A 16,577-nucleotide genomic window follows, 5' to 3' on the forward strand; every position below is an offset into this window, starting at 1 on the left:
CTTTCTTCTTTTTAATGAACACAATCGGAGAAATATTAATAAATATCCTGACACATCCGAACTTTATAATGGCAGTGAGCAGGTATGAGCTAAAGAAGGGTCTTCATCCACATTCATTCATCATAAACATATTCCACACGGCTCCAAGGGGTTAATAAAGGCCTTCTGAAGCGAAGCGATGCGTTTGTGTAAAAAAAAAAATATCCATATTTAACAAGTTATGAAGTCAAATATCAAGCTTTTGCCAGACTGCCTTCCATATTCAAGTTACGAAGAAAGTGTAAACTGGCGTCACGTCAGTTAATTTTTCGTAAGATGAATAGGGTAGGTGTAGGACGTAGCGTAAGCATTTTGAACTGCGAGAATTTTACACTTTCTTCATAAGTAGAATACAGAAGGAGGTCTGGCGGAAGCTCGGTATTTTACTTCATAACTTCATTAACTTATTTAAATATGGATATATTTTTTTTTTTTACACAAACTCATCACTTCGCTTCAGAAGGCCTTTATTAACTCCCCGGAGCCGTGTTTATGATGGATGGATGTGGATGGAGGCACTTTCTTTAGCTCATACTCATTGATCCTGCTCACTCCCATTAAAAAAATATATAAAAACATGTCTGTATTAAAGTAAAAATACGTTTTTCAAAATAAATTATATAACAAGTACTTTGGGCATCTTGTTCATTATATTTATTTTCATATAAAAGCAACAGAACTTAAATTACATCCAGTTTATTAGCAACACCGCTCATGAGTGTGAATCCCGCAATATCCGCCTTTGATCTCAGGTGTCTGATCCACTACGAGAAGAGAGAACTGTCTTGGTTGCACTTTTTTCAATCGTCCCCTCATTGCAGCCGCCTACTCTCGGCTGAATAGACAACTTGCACAACTACTTCTGAATTCTATTTAGTACAGCTCGGGAGTTTCCTGTCAGTGTTCAGCATACCTATGTACAGAGAGCTTTTCATGAAAACTCTGATTATTACTGCATTTTAGGACTGCCAAATGTTTTTTTTTTATACAATTAATCATATGTGACCCTGTACCACAAAACCAGTTATAAGTCGCATGGGTATATTTGTAGCAATAGCCAACAATACATTGTAGAGTCAAAATGATCGATTTTTCTTTTATGCCAAAATTCATTAGGATATTAATCATGTTCCATGAAGACATTTTGTAAATTTCCTACCGTAAATATATAAAAAATGTATTTTTGTCAGTGGATATGCATTGCTAAGGACTTAATTTGGACAACTTTAAAGGTGATTTTCTGAATATTTAGATTTTTTTTTTTTTTTTTTTTCAAATAGTTGTATCTCAACCAAATATTGTCCTATAATAACAAATCATACATCAATGGAAAGCTTATTTATTCAGCTTTCATATGGTGTTTAAATTGACCCTTATGATTGTTTTTTTGGTCCAGGGTCACATACATATCTGGTCCTGCATTAATATGAATGATCTTCAACCTGCTGTTATATTTCCCTTCCAAATATGCATTCTGAATAATAAATAAATATATTTCCCCACTAACCTGCCACAGTCCAGTGATCGTCTTCTCATTAACAGTGTTTTTCTTTACTGATCATATTTCATACCTGTTGAACTTACATTTTTAAATGAATTTGACCGATAAACACTTACGAAAGCCCCGCCCACAACATTTTGAGGTCGGGGACCATGATCCGTAGAGGAGTTTACTACCAATACATTGTAGGGCGAAAGTGAAACGTAATCAGCCACGTAACTATGGACAAGCGATTAATCAGAACGCCGCATCCGCTATTTTGTCGACAAAGCAGTAAGAGGAGATTAACAGGTGGAGTTAAACTTGAAAAATTGTGTATTGACGTCTTTCCGCGTTTGAAACAACATTCCATTCTCATGTTCATTCATGTTTATTTGATGCTATAAATGGACTTAGGAAGAGATGATCGGTTAACGAGCCTGAGCTGAGGCGCTACAGCAATCTGACGATCATAGAGCCACAAAACGGTTTTTATTGTTTGAATGTTTGAAAGCTGGGACTTTGTTTAATATCATAAGTAACCTGCTCTGTCTCGTCTGTCGATGTGTTGTCAGTTTCCTCTTTGCTCCGCGATGTATTTTCCACTCTGTGTGCCGTGACAGAAGGCTTGTCGGACAAAGCAACAGTAACTAAGGGGGGCGAGTCTTTGCGAATAATGTTAAATATTTAATTTAATTCCGCCATCGCGTCCGTTAAGAAGATCGACAGCGCATTAAAGAGTAACATAATTACAGCGCAACTTCTTTGAATATTAAGCTGGCCCGATGGTCGCTTTCTGTTGACAACTTGCGTCGCTCAACATACGTCACTTACTGGCTCTGATTGGTTGTAGGTCTAATTGAGGTCTTTCCTGGATGGTTGAATACGCCCCATACAAAGCCCAATACAGTATCAGACTCAATTCGAGATTGTATGACACGTCAGGCTACCGAAAAACACTTACAAAAGTGAACCATGGTTTTACTATAGTAAAAGTGTAGTAACTATGGTTAATTTTCGTAAGAGCAGCATTGTGTACATTGGTGCCCTTATTCCAGTGTTTGAAATAGTTGAATGAATGTGTGATAACTGCCTTAAAGAAATGTAATAATGTTAAATATTTAATTTAATTTAATCTTAAAGAGTAACATAATTACAGCACAACTTCTTTGAATATTAAGATTTCTGGCATAAAGCTATGAATTACATACAGTGAAAAGATTGTCAATGAAAAATGATAAAGAATAGTGACTAAAATAAATAAATCAATGTTCATTCTGATCTTATTCATCAGGTCTCACTCACACTGCAGCATCATGATTACTAGTGTAGAGCGCTGACACCATGTGGTGAAAGAATCACGGCTTATGTTGGATTAAATTTTAAAAATTACTTTGAGTTTGGAAAATTCTATACACTATAATCATCAGATTCTCTCTTCTCCTGTCTCTGAATATGTCTGGATTTTGAAATCATCCCAAGAACTCTCATTTTAAAAGGCGTTTAGTCAGCTAGGTGATTACAGCACAGTGAAAATAACTGAGAAATAACTGAGTGTCACGTAATGGCACAGAGACAAGAAGGTAAGATCCAAATGCAGCTTTAATCCAAAAATGTAATCCAGAAACAGGCAAGGGTCAAAATCCACAGAACAGTCCATACAAAAACAAGAAAAACACAAACAGAAGCCGGTGACCATAAATGAAACCACAATAACAAAAGCAGAAACTAACCTGGTATAAATAGACAGACACTAATGAACAAACACAAAACAGCTGAGTGCAATGACGGGATAATAAGTCCAGGAAGTGGGTTATGGGAATTGAAGTCTGAGAAATAGTCCCTCTAATGGCTAACTAGGGCACTCCAACTGGTGATCATGACACTGAGCTGTATTATTTCAAACCGGATGTGCGTTACGAGGCTCAGTGCAATTAATCCATTACAGACTAGGCGAGGCGCATTTAAAACGAACCTATTGCAATGCAATGTCCTTATGCCAATCAGACTTCAGTATTCTAGAAGAACAACTGAAAGTTGTTTGGTTCAATAGAAACTATACATGAGTTTTGTACATTTAAAGGTGCAATATGTAATAATTTTGTCCGCTAGAGGTCGCTAGAAGCCTATTCAAAACAAAGGGGTAGCTTGATGACGCCAAGTTTGAGAGCAGAATCTTGGGACATGTGGTCTCCATCTCAATGGCCGGTGCAAAAGAATAGGGATTGGAGTCGGGAAGAAATCATGTCCATGGATGCGATTATTAACGTTACTGTAGTATGAAGCAGAGCAGGACCGAGTGTTGTGGGAGCTGAACGAGGCCGCTGGAGCGATTGCGCAACACACGCCTCACGAGCAGCGGAACTTTCATTATGACACAGTCGCCGCTTCTGCTTTTCTGGTCATGAGTATGAGGTAACGCAGCTCTGTTTATTATATTAGATATAATTCGCTCAACAGCTGCTGTGAGACACTGTTGCACACTGCAGTAAGCTAGATCGATTTTAGAATATCATATTAAATGCTGGATGGCTTGTGTTGATAAATGGCATGCAATTAATTTTAAAATGTATTGTATGATGGAGAAAATTATGTATTACTGTTAATAAAAATAAAGCTGCATCTGATTATAATATGTTAGCTACTTAAAAATAGTGTTTTTCTCTGAGGCATGGTAAAGCATGGTACTCAAAAAAACCAAGAAAATTGATTTAAACAATAAGCCTAAACGTGTTGAGCTATATATAACAATTCGTTTTCTGCCTATAAATATATCAAAACAGATATTCCCTTTTCTATTAAAACATGTAATATATTAAAGCGTCTTTGGTGTTTCCATGGTTTCTACAAAATGAAACCGGAAACCGAGGGTAACGCGGGTATGACGCAATTGACAGGTGACTCCTTACACGTCCTGGAGCCTTGGTTAAAATGGCAATTTTCTCACGATTTACAAATAGTTGGAAACATTTGGGATATTGTAAGTACTCAAGTGAACAAAATATATAACACTGGCCTAGTGGTTTTTGGATATTTTACTGCAAAAATATTACATATTGCACCTTTAAATGCAAGCACGTATGAAAAAAGTTTTTGAGCTGGATTTTAGGGGGCGCTGTAGAGCCACGCCCTTGTGCCCTAATGTCCAATGATTCTGGGGTGTGTGCAAAGAGTTTTTGAGAATGTAAGGGCCTCAAAATGCCCAGACGCATTGAAAAGTTACTTAAAGTTATTTGAGAAATAGTAATAGCCTCCAAGACCTAACATATCGGAGTGTGGTCCCTACTTCAAAATAGCGCTCTTTACACAAGGGAACACATTGATTAAATTAGAGTTAAAGGATATGCTACTATATGCAATGAAAAGCTATGTTCATTTATAAAGCTTGTCTAAACTCAAACAGCAGTAAAAAACTCTCTCTCTCTCTCTCTCTCTCTCTCTCTCTCTCTCTCTCTCTCTCTCAAGTGACAAACCTGTGAGCCTTTTGTTGAAATGTTAGCCAATAGAGACGGATTACGCCACTAGGCAGCAGTGGTATATAAAGGAGGCTTTTAGACGCATTTGTACAGTTGAAAAAGACATGCTTAAGTATCAACAGTGAAGCAGGTAGCTGATAAAAGGATTTGAAAACACAAACTGAAATGCATTAAGGGACGTTCTTTAAAGAGTCCGATTATAGCCGTCGCTTTGTGCGTATAAAATGGAATATATCTGCTGAAAAACGTCTTTATTCCTTTTTAGATAGCTAATTCGTTGCTCGAATAAAATTTCTCAAGATAAGAACAACAGTATCTTGCAAAGCCAAGAGGAAAACCTTTGGTCCTGACCATTTAACATCATGACAAAGTATAACTTTTTATTGTGCTTAACGGTTCTTATCTCTTTGGGACTGTCCGGGAGCGATGAGCCGGACCTCTTTCTGGCCCCAGTGAGCGAGATGTCCTCGGATGCTGGCGTCTCTCTTTTTGATGTGGAGGATGTGGACTCTCCTGAGTGTTCCGCGTGCGTTTGGAGAGAACAGAGTAAAGTCTTACGGCTGGAAACAATCAAATCACAAATCCTTAGCAAACTGCGCTTAAAGCAAGCGCCCAACATTAGCAGAGAGGTGGTTAATCAGCTTCTTCCCAAAGCACCTCCGCTGCAACAGCTCCTGGACCATCATGACTTCCAGGGGGACGCATCCTCCCTAGAGGATTTCATGGACGCCGATGAGTATCACGCCACCACCGAGTCTGTCATCACCATGGCTTCAGAGCGTGAGTTACAAAACTTTTCTAATTTGTTCAGTTGTTAATAAGTTATACCACTTAAGCTTATGATCGTTTAATAGAAAGCACCCTCACCCCCAGTGTTCTTTACTTCATTCAAACACATTTACGCAACTATTTAAAAGTAATGTCAAAGTGTCTTTTATTTAATTAAGTGTGGTACTATAAGCGACAGCGTAAGGGTGGTCAAGAAAGCATGCATTAAAAAAATAAAATGCAAAAGTAGCCTATGTCTAAATATTTTTAGTATTTTATTATTTACACAAAGATTTTTACACATTAGCCTACAATGATAGCTGTCTTCACTTGGTTGGGCCCGTGTAATAATTCAATAATGACAACGTAATTTAAGACATGACAGGCAGATGCGCAGAATGTGGCTTCGAACACATTATACTAGCCTATGTTAAAAATAACGAGCAGTTTTTCAGCAGATGATTAATTAGAAATTTGCATTAATATAAATGATGCGCTTTAAAAGCAGTTGTGTCAAAACCGCCATCCACAAGCAGGTTTTCACCATTAGACTCTGCTAGAAAAAATGTCCCCAAATACTATTGTTTCCCCTAAAGAAGCAGCAGTGCCTTACGACTGCACTTGCCTTTTAAATGTGAAGTTTATAGGCATAGCCCGTTTTTTTCACCTCACTGGGGACACAAAGCCCGTGGAGGAGTTTGGGTCGAGGGGAGTGTGTGACCTTTCCGCTGAGAATAGCCGGGGTTCAACAACATTTACACACATAATGTATTCCGCACAAGGCAGATGAAAAGCCGAGCAAATAATCCGTTTTTTTTCTGACCAGAGTGAACAAAGATAGGTTTGTGTTCCCCTAACTAACCTCTGCGTTGATTGTCACACAGCCCACGTTCCCGCTAGCACAATGAACACGCTTGACATTCAGGGGACGAATCACATAAATGATCATTTAACGGCTGCAAAGCTCATGGATGCCTTTTATAAATAGCTTTTTTGTTGTCCGAGATTATTGTTGTAGCGGTGCAATATATGAGAGCAGCATGAAAAACTGACTTATTAGTCACTTATACCAGGATGGTTCAATGAGTGCATTTGCTCATGTATTTAACAACAAGTGCTTACTTTTATAAATTTTAACTTACATTTTAAGGTCTTATATAAGTTTCTTGTAGTTCCAGTCATCTTTCTGTTCTTTTTGTTTTGCATCCTGTTTAAAAAAAAAGTCATTTTTAGTTTATCCAATGGATTCTTATTGGATATTGTAGTGCAATCTTTAACAGTAGCCTTGTTGTGTTGGAATAATGTTTACTGATGAATTCAAGGAAATCTCAATAGGAACTATTAGAGTTATAAAGTATTTAAAATTCCTTTTACCTTTCAACTTCTTTTGATGTCCTACAGAGATTATACATTTCTAATCATAGCTCTATTTAGAATAATGTCATCTTTAAAAAGATCTTACATTTCTAAAATATACTTTAATCATTTTAATTACTCAAAATGATTGGATGAGTAGGATATGAATGGAAAATACCAAAATATTTGTTTTCACTTTGTATTTGTTAAAGGTTAAATTAAATATCATACAAGTTAAACCATTACTTTAATCTTCCCAGTTTTGAATTTACAATTTTGCTTCCTTGCAGTTTTTTTTTCAGTTTATCTTTACGTTCTCCTTTTTCATTATTTTTCAGCAATCTTTGTTTCTTCTGCTTCCCTCTACCATCATTGTATTTTTGATCGTCTCCCATTCACTTTGTTTAAAACACATGCACTCAAACCACCAAAAAATAAGTGATTAATAAAATAGTCCATATGAAGATCAAATTTACAATATTCAATTGTGAATTAGCCACTGTACTCAAAACATTGCTGCTCTATTAAGTTAAATGAAAAGTGCCATGCATTAAAATAAGATTTTCCCACTGTTACCAGCTTATATTTTAGGTGTCAGATATTGTGGTGGATATTGTGTTTAGATGTTGCACAGGTAGGTTTTGCTCTGCCTCTGTTCCAAATTTGACTGTGTACAGTCATTTGTCTCCTGTCTATATAGACCAGAACTTCCTCCCTTGTCAGTGTGCTTTCTTAACAGTCAGTGGTTTTTGTTTTTTGTCAGTAATTTGTCGGCTTACACCCTCAACCCCCCTCCCACACAATCACCCACCAACCTCCCTTTGACATTGATTTCACTGACTTGTTTAACTTATTGCAGTGTGCTAGAATACATTTCCAAACAGTGGTCACTATACTCTGCTAATGGCTTGGATGTTATAAAAGGATGACCAGAGAAATAAAATTTAAATTTAAATTTAAATTTCCATAACGTCTCTTTTTGTTCCTCAAAAATTTTACTCTGTAGTACACTCCCAAAGAAACACATTCATCAAGTCAGAGAGGAAAAGGCCTCCTATTGACAAGAAGGGTCAGAGAGTTCACAGCAATGTGATATATTGGATGAGGAGCCAATTAACCTCTTCAGGTCTTTTTCTTTGACCGCAAAAGAGAACTAGTAGATTAAACACTACTACCCCCACCTAAAATGTCAAATAGGATGGGTAGGAGATTAAACAACACTACCAAATGCTGCCTCCCCCACCTAAAATTTCTCATTTGCTCTCACACACAAAGTCAAATACAGACTTATATACACACACACATTCAAAAACACTAACCCACTAACCACTCCCAACTAGAAAAAAAACCCAAAGGTCTTTTATTGTGTTGACCCTATAAAAGGGTAATTTCCTGAAGGTGCAGGAACCATAAACATTAGGAGAGAGAATGCTAAAAAGACAAGACGGTTGTCCGACCATCCTCTGATCAATGGGAAGTGTGTGGGAAGTTTTTTAGTATTAATTAACCGTGTGAACACCTGTGTCTGAGACTACTTTTCCTGTTCATCTGAGAGGATGAAAGAGGAATAGAATAAAGGAAGAAAAGCTCATGTTGAAAACTTTTCCTTTCCTGTTTTGTAAACATTACATAAAAAGTGAAGTTAAAGTGCTGTAGAAATAACACTACATGTAGTCCATTTTTGGGGGGCTAATAAACATTCAATGGAACTGAAGTCCATTATACCCTGGGTACAATTTCACTGCTCTCTCAAGAATGCCTCTCTTTCTTTCATTCATTCTCTTTCCTCTTCCCACGGTTCAATGCTTCTACTCCCCTACTGGAGCAATTCCAGACCCAGACAAGCAGGTACTGAAGTCATCACAAGCAACAAATAAAACAGTATATTGAACATAATAAATACAGCTCCTTAAAGTAAAAAATATTATACATATATTATTGACAACTCAAAACTTGTGTAGTATTATGTAACACAATTAAAATATTTAAGGACTATGTTGTAAAGCTCTCCTTAGAGTCAGAAATGTTATGCCTGAGTGAGTATAATCTCAGTATATCAATCTTATGCTGTATCTGTCTTTCCATCAGTAAAACTACATTAAAAGACAAGATTTAAAGGTTGCACACAGAACATAATACACCTGAATGTGGTATATCATTTGATGGTGATGAAATTGAGGCACTATTACATAGACATTTTGAGAAATGCTTTTGCTGTATATTTCACTATACATTTCTCTTGCCTTTTGGGTATTGTCTGGTAATTTGCAACCAGCAATCATAGTCCACAGAGAGTATCCATAAACTGCAGACTTTCCAGGAATGTGTTTAAATATGCGGTTAAATAGTAAATACTAAAAATAAAAATTGAAGCTGTTATTAACAGTCTACTTGGGAATTTATAAAACACTCAGCCTCTTTTAAAGAAACCAAGATCTTGGATCAAGATCATGGTTATGAGGCTGTGGTAAAGAATTAAAATTTCTTACCTCTCACTAATAGAGTGGATAATTAATCAAGGTAGACAGGTGACTGGCAATGGAGGGAAACTGTTAGAAGGAAATGACTGAACATGCTGACATTGTTGAGTACTAACGTGGATGAGTTATGCAAATTAATAAAAGACGGGAAAGTAATCAAGCACAAAAACCCATCTGGCTTACCCTTATCAACCATTATGAGCCCAGCAGAAAGATATTAAGAACTCATGTTGCTGCAGTAAAGCAATGTTTCACTCCCCCACTCCCATTAAATACTGCAAATGAGGTAAAGTCAGTTTACCAATGCTTTTAAACTACTTAAATAATTGTATACGTAATATTTTGGACTGATAGTAAAATATATTTTTCTTAATATTTTTCTATATTCAACATCAATTAATAGTTTATTATTTCACCATTGTTTTGTGCATTGTTTCCAATTTCCAAATGTTTTTTTTTGTGTTGCTTCAATCAAAGTTTATAATTTTGTGATTCATCTCCTTTCTGGGCATTGTTTCCCAAAAACATTGTAAGCCTAAGTTGATCGTAGCTCCATTGGTGGCAGTGGTTCTACGATCAACTTAGGCTTATGATGCTTTTGGTAAACACAGCCCTGGATGGTTTGGTTCGTGGCTTATAACACTCTAACAAAGACTGTTTAAAAATCCTTCAAAAAATGAATGGGAAAAATACTATTGCACTCTACTGGTGCCAGAGGTTTATGTGTGTGAAACAATGTGGTATTAGAAGTAATTACCAGTTGTTTAGCAATGAACAACCAATCATAATCTGAACAACACTTGCACCATTAAATAATAATGCACTTTGTACAGTCACAGAAACTTTCACATCTTCTATTTAAAAAATAAAAATATCAAACAGTGATGAACATGCATTAATTGAATTTAATGCCTATAAACAGGCTGTGTGCTTTGTTCATCCAGTCAGTGATACTGACATGCATAGAAATATGCAAATGCCTGATCTCAGTAGTTTTTGTGAGTATTTTTACATAAAGTGTAGTTCTACCACACACACATACATTTACTTACATTTTCTCACACACTGAAATATAATATTGACGTATTGACAGTACTAAAGCATAAATTCTTTACCTATGAACAATGTTTAGACATACAAATGTGTACAAATCCTTATTTATCAGTATTAAAATTGTGGTATTAATATATTAATTCTATTTCATTCAATTGTCATATCAGTGACATTATGTTTTCAGTCCCATTTATTAAGCAGTTTACTCATCTACTTTATATGAAATGATAACATTTTGCTCTGTTCTGTGACTTCTTCTGCAAACTCGTTTCAAAAGATTACATAATGTTCCACAAGACCACACTTTAAACCCTTAAAATGAATAGCATTTATGTAATCGTTTACAGGTTTTCTCGATTGCTAGCACACGATTCATGAAACAATTCACCATTTTCTCACAACTATAAACAATCTTGTGACTACACACCAACTTGTACAAACCTCAAACTTCAATTCAAATATTATTCACTTATGTCAAAATCAAACTTTGACCTCAGATGACACATAAAACCTGCAAATGCACAGACTACTTTCCTGCCCAGTGATCACTAGTGAGATCAATTCATAACACTGTAACAAAAATACCATTTTATTAGGATTCAAGAATAATTTGGCAGCTCAGTGTCTATTACAGTATACATCATAAATGAATGAGTGCAGATAGAATAAAATGCAACAAGCTTTAGGAAAATTTAGTTTCATTTCACCACTGTAAAGTGATCTTAGATGAAGGTAGATGAAGTAGTTGATCTTACAAGAGAAGAAAAGTAAAAAAAATAAAAAAAAAATATGAACTTTTTTATCTTTGTGAACTGTGAACTTTGTGAACTGTGTATACAACACAGTACAGAATACTGTCAATTACAGTAATACATAAATAAAGAAATGAATTTGCCGTCCTCTGCACCTTTGGCCAAATTTCATTGCAATATGTACTATAGCAGTTTCTTGGTCTTCTGACAAAAGACTTTCTTTGAAAATCATGAATTTGAGGGTGTACATGTGCTACAGTTTACTGGACACAGAATAGTGAAATTTGCTGTTACTGTGTACTGTAATTATACTGTATAGTATAAAACCCTGTCAGTGATTCTAGGATGCAATTTCTAAAGCACAATCACCTGTGCTCCTGTTTATATTATCCCGAGATTCTGATTGGTGTGTCATCATTTTTGCTACTAATGTTTACTGATGGATAAATGTGTGCTATTCAGTGGCATGCAGAAGGCAAACAATGTCCTCACAGTTTTATTTATTTTTTATTTTTTATAAATCAAATGTAAATTCATGTCCGTTACTCTTAACGTTGTCACATTTTCCTCGTTAAATGTACATTACATCAAAAAGGAAAAAAAGAAACCAAATACAATTCTATTTTGTATTTACATTAATGTAATTAATGATCTATTTATTAAAACCAAGTCAAACTTCTCAAGTTAGTATTTTAAGCATTTTAACATTTATTCCAAAATAATAACTAAAGGCAGTAACAATTTATGGTACACAATATGATATGGAAAAAAATATTTGTGGTGTTTTTCCTGCTTAAACGGTTAGTTCACCCAAAAATGAAAATAATGTCATTTATTACTCACCCTCATGCTGATCCACACCCGTAAGACCTTCATTCATCTTCGGAACACAAATTAAGATATTTTTGTTGCCAGCAATGACATTTCCTCTCTCAAGATCCATTAATGTACTAAAAACATATTTAATAAATTGATGAGAATGTTTTTGGTGTGCCAAAAAAACAAAATAACGACTTATATAGTGGGATGAGATGGGAGAGATGGAAGAGATGGGATTTATCACACAAACCAATCATATCCAATCATAGCACGATGGAGGCATTGCCTCCTCTCACGTGACTTTTCCCCATTCATTCTCTATTACCCCCCACAAAACCCACTGCTTTAGAGGCTCTGTTAATTCTCTATGACCTCAAGGGAGGCACGAGAGACGCGGTGAAATTGACGCCCCTGGAAGCTTTACAACACGTTTTACGCAAGTGATATCAAACGCTCATTGGCTCTCATCTGCTTTGTTGCAGATTGCAACGTACCGTGTTTTGGGTGATGTGCGTTTGAATGAGAAATGTGTGATTTCACAGAGTGGATCAGGATTTTCAGTCATTAATAACTTAACTCCTGCTCAGTACTGCATACAAAAAATTTTATTCCGCCAGAAAGGACTGCGACTGCAACACATTATCATTTGAACTACTTTTGGTACTGCTTTTGACATTTTTGCAATAAATAAATTATTGTAATTCAACTTATCTGTCTGTTATGTTTTTCTACATAACTAAATATTTTAAAGGAATGGTTATGGGTAAGTTTAGAGGTAGGAGTGGGATTAGAGGCTGAAAATATCTTTTTAATGCTATACTGTTACTAAAAGTGTCATTTTCCTACACATTTCTGTCCATTACATTTTATATATTCTTTTTACATAAAATGGTTATGTTTAGATTTAGAGGTAGGGTTAAGGGATCTACAATTTATCTATAAAATGGTAAAAGGGCAATTAGACAAATACCTTTATGATTTAAAAGATTTGTAAATATTTTGTTTATTTAACTGTAAATACGTCATAATGTTTATGTTTAAATGTTGTCAGTACGTCCATATTGTACGTTTCAGCATCTATCGAAACGTACAAAAATTTAAGTTTTACACCTGAAAATGTTACATATTTATTCGTACAATGAGACCATGATGGCAAATAAGAACGTTATACTGGATCTATAAAGCAAACCCTGGACAAACCAAGGATTTACAGTGTGCTGTGGAAAACCATTTTAAGTGTGAAAAGCAAGTTTAAGAATTTCTCATTCCATTGTTCTGTTCATGAAGATGTGAATGTGAATAACAACTATTATTATTATTATTGTTGTTGTTATAAAAAAAAAAACATTTTATGGCTGAGGTAATTCAACAATACTGAGCATATCTTTTAAGTAATATCAGCAAAATATGCACCATCACATATGGGATATACAGACAGAATACAAGGAGCACAGAGGTCAGAAGATGCCCCCTTTTTCATTGTCAGTCATCTCATTTTCGGTGCCAAAAAGAAAAATAATGTCAGCAAACATGAATATAAATTAATTCATTTCATGAATTATTTATTTGGACAGATTGCCATTTAAAATTAGGCCACAACAATGATCTGTGAGCCAAAGGGGAACCAAAAAGGTTATGGCTCAGATGTTCTTTTTTGAGATGGAAACTGAAATGGAGGCACACACAAATGTGACAGCTTTAGACTTATCAGTTAATTCATTTTTAGATTATTTAGAGTTATGCATAAAACAAACTATATTATTTCTACATTTGTGAGTAAACAAAATTGATAGGATTTAATAGATTGTATGTGTTTTTATTGATAAAGTTGCATAATAATAATAATAATAATAAATGTTTGTGGGCACATTTTAATGTTTTTTTTTTTGTCAACACTAAATACATCTAGGTTATAGAATGGTACCCATATTGCTCAGATGGCTCAGTTTAATAAATCATTCAAATAAATCAGTTAACATCTAAAACTAAAACTAAATGTAGCTGTTGTATACAAGTGCAATTTTTTTTTCTTTTTTACTTTAAAGCTGCTTTTAAGTAATATACATAGAAAAAAGTACTGTACAAAATAAAACTGACTACTGTTGTATGTGATGGTTAGGGAAATGGTTATAGTTAAGGGAAACTCTAGTCTGCTCAGTGCTCTTACCATTTTTATTGTGACAAATCTGCAAGATTTGCATAGTTTTTTGGAGCCTATGGATCAGCCATCTGTCAAGATATTGTCTGTTTATACTGCTGTTGTGGATTTGATTTTGAATTTCAGAAATTGACCTGTGTCAAGCCAGTTTTTCTCTTCTCCCCACATGTGTGTGCATGTAGTTTTTATAACTATAAAACGGTGCTCTTAATTACCTTAATCACTGTTTCTTGATCCTGTTGGCTCCAATGCGTCCCTAAATTCTGCATGAGCATGCTCATAATCAAGCTCATATCTGCACATTTGTATATATTTTATTATTGTTCTTGTTTACAATAGGCACTTTTACACTTTTAGTACACTAGCTAAATACCCCATTATTATGGGGAGCATGTACGACATGCTTTTGTTCAGCGTGGGGGGCTGCGCTGCTAAAACTGTGATAGGAGTCTTGTGCCTGGCTCTGTCCCCCAGGAGCATTCTGAATGAGGGTGTCACTTGCGGTCTGTACCCCCAATTTTCCCAACACACACCATTCCTCTGTCCCATGTCCTCCCCCACTTCTGCTCTCCGATCTCTTGGGATAAGGGGGCCAAACAAAGAAGGAGCGAGGCGGCATAGGCTGGGATGGTGGGGTGGGGAGCTCTGTGGCCCCTGTCTTATTAGAAGGGTCGTGAATGTGTCAGAATGATTAATTTGCAGAGGTGCACAGGGATACCCTTGAGCCACATTCATCCAGACTCTGAGCTCTCTAGCACACACATCCCCTGATGTGTTTAGTTGATATTTGGAAAATTATGAAAAGAAAATATGAATATAATTCATGTAAATTACAAAATGTATAATAATTTTGACCTAGCTATACCACTCAATAACAACAACAACAAAAACAGGTGATAACATTACAGAATTTTAAAGAAAAGTCTAACATACAATCATTTAAACATTAAGATGTGTACTTTGTGTCAGTTTTCTTTACAATTTCACATGACATATAACTCAAGAATAATCTAATTGTTCAACTGGAATAGTTTTAAATTGAACAAATACACATCAAGCATTGCCTGCAAAAGAAAATCCTCATATTAAATGTAAATTAAAGTCTAAAATCTCTGAATTGTTTTTATCCCCTCCCCCATCCATCATTCAGTAATAGAAACCAGATAACTAATTGTCATTCTTTATAATGTTTTTTTTTGTTTTTAAAAGCATATTAATTTCCACCCTGAACATCAGCCTTTACCATCAAACTATCTGTAATCAGCATATATCAAAATACAGTTTACCAACTATGACTGGAGCTTTAATAGATCAGAAGGCAATGTAGATATCCTTAATGGGATAGCAATCTTCAGGGCTTAACTCTAACCTCCTGACCACTGGGGTGTGTGTGAATAATCCAAAGAGACAGGCAGTATTGTACGTTTGCTATGGTCTCTGTCACTCTTTTGACAGAATTTCTGAACTTGTTGATAAGAGCTTATTTCAAACACATTAAGAGAAATATAACACACATTGAACTGGCTGAAGATGAATAAAAACTATTATCTGTAGAGCTGCTTTAGCTTAATTGAACTTGTTTCAAAATTGAACTCAGTTATTAAACTGAACTGAACCAACACTAAACTGACTTGAGTTGAGTAATGACTCTATTTTCTTTATAGAGCTGCTTTACAGCAGAATTTGAATCTCATATTTCATGAAGTTCCCACAATACCTCAATATTTATTGAAGAGTAGAATTTACATGCTACTCTTTTCTTCTTTTTGACAGTGGAAAATGTGTCCTTTTCTTTGAAACTTGTAAAAGGCCAGCATATCAGTCTTCTCTTCTCTGTTGCAGATGAAGCTGTTCAGTTAATGAAGCTGCCAGCTGAGAACAATTGATAAGTCAGTTTCTCAGACTAGATACTCTGGTTTAGTATCTAGATGTTGTTGTGATCTGTGCCATTCACTTAATTTTTTTTTTCTTTTTTCTTTTTTTTTTTTTTATCTTGGTTAGATCCAGATTGTTTCTTTCGAGACAGGAGTGACATAGCCTTCATCTCTCAAAAGTAAAGAGATGTGTTTGGTCATTTTAAAACCAAAATTTGACTTGAAACTTGTACTTTGGTAACTGGAATTGTCATTTCTACACTTTATTAAGCAGCAAAACTATATTAATGGTGTTAAAAAAAGAAATCAGTATATTAGAATT

General features: G+C 35.3%; 1 protein-coding gene across 2 annotated transcripts in view; it reads left to right on the forward strand.

Moving 5' to 3' along the window:
* Nucleotides 1–5,098: 5,098 nt before the first annotated feature.
* The window catches only part of gdf11 (growth differentiation factor 11), a 72,950-nt gene continuing 61,471 nt past the window's right edge, over nt 5,099–16,577 (forward strand). For both annotated transcript variants that reach the window (XM_048206153.1, XM_048206154.1), the window contains exon 1: nt 5,099–5,775. In XM_048206153.1, the coding sequence (XP_048062110.1) occupies nt 5,358–5,775 (418 nt within the window). In that variant the 5' untranslated portion in view covers nt 5,099–5,357. The remainder of the gene's footprint in view (nt 5,776–16,577) is intronic.

The sequence above is a fragment of the Megalobrama amblycephala genome, linkage group LG11, assembly GCF_018812025.1.
Source record: "Megalobrama amblycephala isolate DHTTF-2021 linkage group LG11, ASM1881202v1, whole genome shotgun sequence".
Taxonomy (NCBI): domain Eukaryota; kingdom Metazoa; phylum Chordata; class Actinopteri; order Cypriniformes; family Xenocyprididae; genus Megalobrama; species Megalobrama amblycephala.